We start from the raw sequence: 10,987 nt of genomic DNA, 5'->3' as shown, positions 1-10,987 counted from the left end.
TGTGGAGGCGATGCCTTGCCCCGCCTACGGGAAACCAGCTGCCAGGCCGCCCCCCCCATCCCCATTGATGGCCCTGGGCGGATCAGGCGCAGCAATAACCATCGTCGCAGGCGAAGATCCAGCGGTAGCCGAAGACCCGGACGCGTGGGGCGCCGGCGCGGCTTCAGAGGCCGGGATCTCGGTCTCTCCCATGCCGAACCGAACGACCGACGCATATGACCGCGGGGTCGAAGGCGAGCCGTCTCCCTCAGATCCGCTGTCTGAGAGGCAAAGGCGTGCCTCCGAGCCAGGCGTGCCCGGGAAGTGCGGCGAGGCTGGCAGCGCGGGGCTAGCCATGCGGCCTGTTGACCGGCAGGCGGGGTACGGCACGGTGGGAGTCGCCGTGGCCAAGGTGGCCGCGGGCGGGGAGCGGCGACGCGGAGCGGTGCCGTGCTGAAATGCATTTGTTTGGTTTGTATGAAATCCGGCCGAATTTATATGAATTTCATCCGGTTTGTTCAAAAAGAGTTCGAAATGTGTGCGACTATGATTGGATGGCGGCCTTCCACATACATACTCGCGGACTGGTCTTCTTGTCCACAGACGGATGCAGGAGAAAATTTACGGGTCCCGTTGGATATATACTAAGTCCCAAAGCCTTCTCTCGTTCGGATGCAGGAGTATAATATTTATTTGACGATTAATGTCATTGTGTTTTGACCAATGAAATATTACGTACCCAATCCCTAGAGGAAGAAAACCAATAGTTCATCTGTCGACTGGTTGTTTTCTTAACCTGAATCCTCTGGGTTGTAATGAACTCATGATCTGTTCCTAGCGTTATCACAGCGTCAGCTCTAACATCTTACGTAATACTCCTACTAGCCAGTTAGAGAATGCACCACGGTACCGCTACCGCGACCTCGATCCATGTACTGTACTTATCTACAGGCCATCACCATCGTAGCCGGTCAATAGGTCACCGGTCAAAGCAGCTGACTTTGCAGCTGGATTGGCGTGAAGTCCACGTCCGTGCCGAGCAGTCTCGCGGCTATAGGTCAAATATACGTAACCCAGGGCCCCTCCACGATGACAATAATGCAGCATGCGTTTCTACTAGCAACTTGGTTCGAAATTTGGCATGCGGCTAGGCAGCTTGTTTTTTGTTCCCCAAAGAGGTTAAAACTCGGTGTACTCCAACAAAGTTTGACTTTCCAACAGAAATGCACTTTTTCAAGGACGAAGGAAGTATATCATTACGCTGTACACATCACTTTAATCAAAGACTATCTGTCTGTACTTGCAACGGAAGAAAAAAATATGATATACAACAATAAAAATTAGATGTGCATGCAGAAACAAATACAAAATTGAGGTTTAATTAAAATGGCGGCCTTGTCTAATTAAACCTCAATTGTGGAGGGGCCTGAGTTTAGGTTGCCTTGTCTCTCTTTTTTTTCGTGTGTATCATCATGTCTCACAATCCTGCCTTTGGTTACTGTGATTAATGATTTTGATGGTGCATTGTCCTCCTTACATATTCATGGCAGCCCTCACACACTCTTTGAGAGTTAATTTCTTGTGGTCTTTAGACCGTAAATAATTTCTTTCGGGTTGTGATTTAATTTGCTTGAGCCATACATGTCCCCTCCTTTATCGAGTATTTCTCTTTGTTCTCTTTGTTTCTTGGATTTATGAGAAGGCTTGCTGATATTTCAAACAATTTGCAAACGTATGTAAATTGATGGGATTAAGTGTAAAGAATTGAGTTGGTACTATTAATTGGCTAACGAACCCTCTATAGTAACACAATTCTATCCTTTGGCTGGAGCCTTCTTTTCGGTAGGGGAGATACTGAGTTTGAATCGTGCACGGGTCGCTTTTTTCTTTTGGACCTTGATAAGTGCCATATGTATGGTACTTCGGAGTACAAAGACATGGCAATTGTAAACGGTTTTTATGACAAGTTTAGTGCGCAAGGATGACAACTGTCTTTTGGATGACAAGTTTAAGTTTCTTTTGAATTTATATTTTAGTTTGGAATGGCAATTTTAGTTGTAAAAAACGTCAGGACCGAAGTGCTTCGTGACACACGTGTGGTACTTATCATTTCTGTTTCTTTTCCCTGCGGCCCAATCAAAAGAAAAAAATAGATGCGCCGGACCTTCAGCTCTTGCGTGCGTGTAGCTAGCCAGTCGGCCTGATGACCATTTCATGAATACAAACAGCGAGAAACATTAAAGAACTAAACAACAGCAACAGCAGATCCGACTTTTTTTAAAAAAAAATCACAGACAAACATTTGTCTAAATCACGAACAGTTTTATAATTTTCAAGATTTTTTTATAGACTGAAAATATTTGGAGCTCACAAACAAAATTTAAAAAGCTAACATTTTTGAAACACAGGGTTTTTATTGAAAACCCTGAATAATTTTTGAAAATGCGAACATTTTCTGTATGTGAATCACTTTTTGAAAATGCAAAAAAATTAAAAGGAATACAATTTTAGAAAAAACGATCATTCTTTGAATATGTGGTTTTTTTAAACGGGAATATTTTTTGAAACTCTCGAACAAAATTTGACAACGTGAACATTTTTTGAATATGTGGAATTTTTAGAAAAATAAAACACTTTTGAAACTCCCAAAGGAAAATCGAAAAGGCAAACATTTTTTGAATGTGTTGACAATTTCTAAAAGGGAACATTTTTTACAATTTCATGTTTTTTTAAATCGTGTATATTTTTTAAAAAACAAGATCTATTGAAAATTCTGAATATTTTTAAAATAAAAAAACGTGGAAAAATGAGAAGTAAACATAAAAATGGAATAGAAAAACGAAAATAAGAAGACCGGTTTACGAACTTTTTTCCCAAAACCGGCAAAAACTGGTTCAAAATTTTCTAGATGGTTACCAAAATCGGAACTGACAGTTGTAGGTACGTACACATGGGCTGGCCCAAAAATCTGTCGCTGGTATGTGCGATACGTCAACTTTTTGATGAAATATGCGTCAAATAGGTTTTCCGGTCCCTTGGCCGGCGTAGGGGACTGACTCCCTGCGGTCCAATCAAAGTAAACAAAAATATGCGAAATCACTAATTAAGGAGTACTTGTTGCAAAGAGTACTCCACTTTTCCAGATCGCGACAAGTGACGCACATGTAGCACGCCATTTGTCGCAATTTGAGAGTTTTCTCTTTTTTCATAGATCCGTTTATTCAAAACGTTTAATCTCTTAAATCGTGCGTTCAAATCTCGAACCGTTTTCATTATTGGATTCCTCGCGTCGAGATCTTCAAAACTAGATCCCATGTTGATAGGTTTTGACGAATTTTTTTTCACGAAAAAACCGGATAAAAAAACTAGGCAAAAAAACCGGACCGGAAGCATAGTTTTTTTCCCTTTCCGAAAGAGGCACGTCCGTGCCTCTCGCGAAATCACAACCATACCTCTCGTGGAAGCAAAACCGTGACTCTCATGGAAGGAAAAAAACAGAAAACACGTTTTTTTTCCGTTTCCGAGAGGCACGGCCGTGACTCTCGCGAAAGCACAACCGTGCTTCTCGCGAAAGCAAAACCGTGACTCTCGTGAAAGAAAAAAAAACAGAAAACGCGTATTTTTTCCCTTTCCGAGAGGCACGGCCGTGACTTTCGCAAAAGCACACCCGTGCCTCTCGCGGAAGCAAAACCATGACTCTCCCGAAAGAAAAAAAAAACAAAAAACACGTTTTGTTTTTCCCTTTTCGAGAGGCATGGCCGTGACTCTCGCGAAAGTACAACCGTGCCTCTCGCGGAAGCAAAACCGTGACTCTCGCGAAAGAAAAAAAACTGAAAACACGTTTTTTTTCGTTTCCGAAAGGCACGGCCGTGACTCTTGCTAAAGCACAACCATGCCTCTCGCGGAAGAAAAACCGTGACTTTCGCGAAAGGGAAAAAGAAAAAAGAAAACGTGTTTTTTCGTGCAAAAAAAATCGATTTTTTTATCGAAAAGCTAAGAAAGATTGGGGGAAAACCAAAATGTCGAAAAAAACCCGGAAAAAACCGTTTAAAAAGCCGAAAACACGTGCGAAAAAATAAAAAAAAACAAAATTCGAAGGGAGCGTCCAGAGCGCGACACGTGGCAAATGGCTGAAAGCGTGCCAAGTGATGCTGATCATTGCGAGGCTTCCGAAGAAGCGCTCGTTAACTAATTGCTCCCATTAGCAACTCCCTTGACTGCACGGTTTGGAAGCCCAGCCCAAAAATTTATTTATGGGCGGTTTGAAAGCCCAGCCCAAAATTTTATTTATGCGTGAACAGATAAATTTTCTATTACCACTTTAGATAGGTAGGAGAGTAAATAATTTTATACGATCAACGAACCAAAAAAATCAGTGTCACATCACATAGGCTTCAATAGACCTTTCCCCCACAGACAAAGAAATCATTCTTGAAGCTAGAGTCAGCTTGAAGCCAAACGATATAAACTGCTCGACAGTAGAGCTGCCAGTCCTGGGTGAAACTGCTCCAAAAATGAATTTGGTGTAGTGAGCTGATTTTGATGAAGACGAGCAATCCCAAACAAACCTTAAGACAACTTCTACCACTCATGAGAAAAAACTTAAGACAACATCTATGTTGTTTGTTGGATGTGAACCATAAATGCTCCCATATTCTCATGCTAAAAATTATTCAATTTGGGCAGCAGATCAAATCTCTGTTATTATAGTGGAATTGATCGTCGTACATTCGCCTCCACGGCTCCACCCCCCCCCCTTCCTCCACGTCACACGTTTTTTTTTCCTTCGATTTGAAATCAAATTGTAATTAATTATGCCGTCTCCATGTTAACAAATCAAATCATAATCTGCCAACCAGTACTTACCAATCATAATCATGCTTCCAACACAAAACATGATGGTTCTAAAAAAAACCGATATGCACTTACTAAATTTCATGATGGTTCTCAAAAAACATTCCGCACTTACCAATCAGCATGTCCGTGAAACTACCAAATTTAAATTAAAACAAATATTTTTATTCTTTTTATTTCTTTTTTCATCATATGTAATACAAAGCCCTTCAAATCGAGTTCTATCAAAATCTAGAATATGGTGGAAGTAAGGTATATTTTGGACATGATCGATGTTGAATCACTAAAATATGTTTGCCTCCGTTTCAACATATGTTGGATTAGCTATGTCTATCTACTAATTTGAATTAAAACCATGACGAATAATTTGGAACGGAGGGAGTATGTATTTACATGTTTAGTCTAGTCACAGCCTCGCAGCCATTTGAGATACATGATGATTTCAGTAATGAGTATATATCGTTAACAGAACAGACCACTTCATCGACATTCTTATGTTCATTAGCTAATTATACAGGTCGGAATATCCATTTTTTTCATGCCACTGGTGCTGGCTCTGAATGAAGCCTTACCGGGCCGCCCTGCACGTCGACATCAATCGTCTCCCTCGACTCCGATCGATACTTGTACCTTCCGCTCAGCGCAAGGAACACCGACAGGTTCACCGCGGCGAGCACGGTGAGGAGCGCGTAGTAGTAGTCGAGCCGCGAGGCGTTGAGATTGTTGGTCACCCACGGGCTCCCCCTCTTCGCAGTAACACGCCCGACCAGGGAGAGGATGGCGCTGCTGAGGACGTTGCCGGCGCCATAGGCTATGAGGGACAGCGCCGTGCCAAGGCTCTTCATGCTCTCCGGCGCCTGGTCATAGAAGAACTCCACCTGCCCCACTACCAGGAGCGCGTCGGCGGCGCCCAAGAGCACGAACTGAGGCAGCAGCACGAAGATGGTCAGGGGAAGCACGCCGGCGGCGTCAGGTCCATGGCCCCTTGCGAAGCTCAGCCTCCGGTTCTCGATCCCTGCCGTGACCACCATGGTCACCACCTGGAGCAGCATCCCGGCCCCGATCCGCTGCAGCAGCGTGATCCCCCTCGGGTTCTTGGTGCGCCTCCGGACGGCGGGCACGAAGACGCGGTCGTAGAGCGCGACGCAGATGAGCATGGTAAGCGTGATGAACGCGCCGAGGCTCGCCGGGGGCACCAGGAACGCGCCCAGGCGCCGGTCCAGCGTCGCGCCCTGCTTGACGAAGAGCGTGTTCGCCTGCGCGACGAGCGTGCACGGGACGACCAAGGTGAACAGCAGCGGCACAAGCTTAGCGATCTGCTTCGTCTCCTCCACATGCGTCACCGTGCACAGAGTCCACGGGGGAAGCCGGGCCGGCGCCAGCCCGCCGTCGGCGTCCCCGGGATTAACCTTGACCGCCGCCTTGTTGAGGAACCTCATGGAGTCGGTGGCGTCCATGCGGAACCTCCTCCTGCTGGTGTAGTGCTCCAGCTCTAGCTCGTGGAGCTCCTTGGCGTCGTCGGGCAGCGCCATGCCGCGCTTCCACACGGCCGCGGCGATCACCCTTCCCATGCTCGTGAACGGACTGCCCTGCGGCGCCTTGTGGCGGTACATGGGCGTGCCAGCAAGGAAGATGACGACGGAGACGAGTAGCCCAAGCGTGGGGATGCCGTAGCCGACCGTCCAGCTGACGTTGTCCTGGAGGTAGACGAGGACGGTGCTGGAGAAGAGGATGCCCAGGAAGATGGTGAACATCCACCAGTTGAAGAAGGAGAGCTTGTGCAGCTTCTCCGCCGGGTCGAAGTCGTCGAACTGGTCGGCGCCGATGGTGGAGATGTTGGGCTTGGTACCGCCGTGGCCCAGAGCGATGGTGTACAGCCCGCCGAAGTAGACGCCCAGCTGCAGCGCGGAGGCGCGCGGGCAGGCGGCGCCGTCGCACGCCGGCGGTTTCAGTGCCGGCACGGTGACTGACAGCGTCAGCAGGATCATGCCCTGCGTTCGGTTCAGTAATTCAGCCATGTCAAAGCAGATACGGTATGAATTTTGACAACGCATGCATGGTGCAGCAATTCTTCAGGAGATTTCAAAATTTCTGATAAATTTGACAGTAGACTGACAATACTCGAATAGGGACATATGCTACGTGACACTATGAGCTTGGGATTGTCGTCTGCCGTGCCATCTGAATTTGCTTATGTTTGTATTTTTATTATGTTTTGAGCGGGGCGTATTTGTTTGTACTCCCTAAGTAATAATCTAAACAGTCTTATATTTCTTTACAGAAGAAGCATATAGTATTTGCTACATGGCTTCCGATTTTTAACTGCAAAACGGTGAAATAAAAAGATAAAATATATGTGATACCCTTGGTGGATTCCATTTTCAGTATCGAAACACTTCCTGCTAAAACAAATACTCCCTCCGTTCACTATTCCAAGATGGTTTGGATATTTTAATACACGAATTGAAATAAGTGAATAAACACGTTAAAATGCATCTATGCACATTCGATTAAAAATATATTAAAACATTTTATAATAGTAAATGGAGGGAGTACTTCTTACATATGTTTTACTCAAAGATTGCACAATCATGTATTATCTATACTTCTTTTCAAGGGTTCACTAGTTATCTGCACCTTTTTCTTAGTTGTCTTTGTCTTTGTGGCATGGTTACCTAAAACGTCTTATAAAAGCTCATGGAGGGCATGTATTTGAAAAGGGAAGGACAACCGCCCGATGTGGATACGGCCCCAAAAGATTCTTATGGCAACTAGACGGTATATATTATAGGAATGACACTTGTGCTTCTACGCCCAGGGCCAAGCCAAATCAAAAGGGGAGCAACGCATTAACGTCGAATAGTTTCATCAACCTGGGTCTATACACATAGAAAAATCACCAAAATGTACACTTTAATGTGTATTTAATATGTACTACTCCGCCCGTTCACTATTATAAGATGTTTTGTATATTTCAATAGACTATATACGGACTGAAATAGATGAACAATGAAATACATTCAATTTAGAAAAAAGTCAAAACATCATATATTAATGAACGGAGAGTAGTCCTAGCCATGAGCAGCCCGGCCCGAAAAAGCCCGACTCGGCCCGGCCCGATGCTGCTCCCGGACCGGGCTCAGGCCTAGATTTTGAGCCCGATGGCCTGGCCGGGCTGGGCCCGGGCCCGTCGTTTTTGCAGTTTTTTGAAGGGGCCCGGCCTGAGGCTTGAGGCCCGGCGGGCTTTTACGTGTTCAGGCCGGGCTTGGGCCCAAAAACTAGGCCCGATGGCCGGGCTGGGCCGGGCTCGGACCTAGATTTTTTGACTCGGGCTTGGCTAGGCCCGGCCTGAGGTTTGGCCAGGTATGACGGAGAGAGTACAACTAAATTCACACAGTCAATTTTTTGAACTCTGACCAGACATACACTTTTTTGACATGTGAAAATGCGGTGCTCACTTTTTTTGACATCAATGTGATGCTCAGTTTGGTTATAAAAAGTACTTTCATCTCATTATTCTCGGACAATATTATACTCCCTCACAATGTTAAATTTGAAATTAAAACTAAAACAAGTCACTTATTTCCAAACAGGGGCAATAATAGAATTTCACTACCCGCTAAAATTAAAATGAAATAGATGGAGCAGCAGTCACACTCATCCAGATCTACCATTTCGTTATTTTTCTTCTTTATGCAGTAAGTCCCGCCTCTTGGTTAAAAGGGTGATAGTCAGTCACCCCCAAAATAAGAAAAATGGTAACATGGAGGCCACTCCACCAGAATTGGAAAAATATTTTTAAAAAGTCAAAAAGATTCAACACTTTCTGATTTTTTTAACAAACATAACCTAGTATATTACTCATGCAGAAAGCTTCGCAGAAGAATGATTCCTGTGGTATCCTCAACAAAAAGACATCACAAGTCCAAAAGTATGAACAGTAACTTTTATATAGTGCTATGTATTGATTTGTTTTTCCCCTCCAGAGTACCACCTTTCAAAACTTTCACGCAAGTATTACACTAGGTCATACTCTCTCAGTCCCAAAATATAAAATGTTTACTGTTGGATGGAAGAAATATTTGTTATAAAAAGTTTCAGATTTTTTTGACTCTTTTTTATATTTTAATTTTTTTCCCAATTCAGGTGCAATGAGACGCGAGACCCATTGGTTATCTCAGTATCAACCGGCTTTAAATGCTGCACCAAGAATCCAACAATTCTACTACTCACTTGTTTCTAAATATAGGTCATTTTTAGATATTTTAATACAGACTATATACGAATGTATATAGACATATTTTAGAATATAGATTTATTCATTTTGTCCATATGACATGCCCAAAAGATAGATCCTTGTTAATTATTGAACCCGGGTCCTGCGGTCAAGTATGAGAGGACCCATTGCTGTTGCTTCCTGTTGATGCCATTTTGTTTCGTCAGATCTACTCCCTTCATTCCTAAATATTTGTTTTTTTAAAGATTTCAAATGGACTATCACATACAAATGTATATAGACATATTTTAGAGTGTAGATTCACTCATTTTGCTCCGTATATAGTCATTTGTTGAAATGTCTAGAAAGACAAATATATAAAAATGGAGGGAGTATTAGACTCGCAGTTTGGATGGGTCTCAAGTTTCACGCGAGTATTACACTAAGTTATACTCTCTCAGTCCTAAAATGTAAAATGTTTATTGTCGGATGGAGGAAATATTTGTTATAAAAAGTTTCATATTTTTTTTTACTCTTTTTGATATTTTTAAACTTTTTTTTTTCAATTCGGGTGCAATGGGACGCGAGACCCATTGGCTATTTCGGTATCAGCCGGCTTTAAATGTCGCACCAAGAATCCAACAATTCTACTAATCGCTCATTTCTAAATATAAGTCTTTTTTAAGATTTTAATATAGACTACATACGAACGTATATAGACATATTTTAGAATATAAATTTATTTATTTTGTTCCGTATATAGTCTATATTGAAATATCTTTAGATACGGAGGGAGTATTAATGCCCATAGGACATGTCCAAAAGATAGATCCTTCTAATTATTGAACCCGGGTCCTGCGGTCAAGTACTACGAGAGGACCCATTGCTGTTGCTTCCTGTTGACGCCATTTTGTTTCATCAGATCTATTAGACTCGTAGTTTGGATGGGTCTCAAGTTTCAACTTTCCTGGATTGTTTTTGTTGCTACGCGGAAAAGGGTCAGACGTACGGCTGCGTCACCCAAGAAAACTGCAATGGCTATCTCGGAAGATTGGAACAGGCGAGGATGAAGACTGAAATGTACGTAGTACGTGTGCGTAGAATACCATGAGGTAGATGGCGGAACCGGCGACGAAGGTCCAGTAGCGGCCGAGGTAGGCGTCGGCGAGGACGGCGCCGATGAGCGGCGTGAGGAAGACGGTGCCGGACCAGTTGGTGACGTTGTTGGACGCCTCCACCGTCCCCTGGTGCAGCCTGTTGGTCATGTACATCACCAGGTTGGACGCGATCCCGTAGTACGCCATCCTCTCGAACAGCTCGTACACTGCAGAGACAACGCCGCCGCCGCCGACGGCATAAACGCAACAAGTAAGCCGGTGAGAAGAACGTGCTATGTAGTACTCCTACTAGACAAGAATCTGTTGCCGCGCGCGTACCGACGATGAAGGCGCAGGCGGTCCAGCCGCCGCGCTTGGAGCGGAGGACGGGGTTGCCGCGGAGGTCGACGGATCCGTCCTGCGCGTACGCCCCCTCGCCGTTCTCCATGGCCTGCTGGTGGTGGCTATCTCTCTGTGTGCTGGGTTTAGCCACAGCGCTTGTCTGGCGAGCCAATTCAATGGCTGCTGCTGCCGCCTGCCGCAATGGGTTCCCCTGACGAGCTACTTATCATGGATGGCCGCATTGATTTGTGTACGTAGGGGCCGTTTCTTTCTGGGCCCCTCCCTTTACTCATCCACTCCCTTCTGACCGGTGTCGCTTAATTACGATTATACCCTCCAGACAAGTTTTTTCCCGTGAAAGGGCCTTGACGGCGAGTCGCACCAGACCGACCCAGATATGGGCTGGCTAAACTTTCAAAAAAAAAAGATATGGGCTGGCTAAACAGTGGTGGTAACACTGTGCATCGAGGGCAACCACAGCTGCGATGCAACGTCGCCC

General features: G+C 44.7%; 1 protein-coding gene across 1 annotated transcript; it reads right to left on the bottom strand.

Annotated features, from left to right (window-relative positions):
• Positions 1 to 5,196: 5,196 nt before the first annotated feature.
• On the bottom strand, positions 5,197 to 10,749 carry LOC125508250 (protein NRT1/ PTR FAMILY 5.2-like). The gene is made up of 3 exons (XM_048672882.1): positions 10,486 to 10,749; positions 10,156 to 10,373; positions 5,197 to 6,824 (listed from the first exon to the last, which is right to left on the bottom strand). The coding sequence occupies exons 1-3, from the start codon at positions 10,592 to 10,594 to the stop codon at positions 5,370 to 5,372; spliced, it is 1,782 nt and encodes a 593-aa protein (XP_048528839.1). The 5' UTR covers positions 10,595 to 10,749; the 3' UTR covers positions 5,197 to 5,369.
• Positions 10,750 to 10,987: the final 238 nt, after the last annotated feature.

The sequence above is a fragment of the Triticum urartu genome, chromosome 1, assembly GCF_003073215.2.
Source record: "Triticum urartu cultivar G1812 chromosome 1, Tu2.1, whole genome shotgun sequence".
Taxonomy (NCBI): Eukaryota; Viridiplantae; Streptophyta; class Magnoliopsida; order Poales; family Poaceae; genus Triticum; species Triticum urartu.
The sequence above is the reverse complement of the archived record's forward strand: the minus strand, read 5'-3'. Positions and strand labels throughout refer to the sequence as shown.

What these genes read in the sequence shown, in the direction of transcription:
- LOC125508250 (XM_048672882.1), bottom strand. Translation starts at nt 10,594, where the DNA reads ATGGAGAACGGCGAGGGGGCGTACGCGCAGGACGGATCCGTCGACCTC. An exon ending in CGCCTGCGCCTTCATCGTCG is followed by an intron (nt 10,374 to 10,485) that starts GTACGCGCGCGG and finishes TTGTCTCTGCAG; the next exon opens with TGTACGAGCTGTTCGAGAGG. An exon ending in GTTCCGCCATCTACCTCATG is followed by an intron (nt 6,825 to 10,155) that starts GTATTCTACGCA and finishes AACCGAACGCAG; the next exon opens with GGCATGATCCTGCTGACGCT.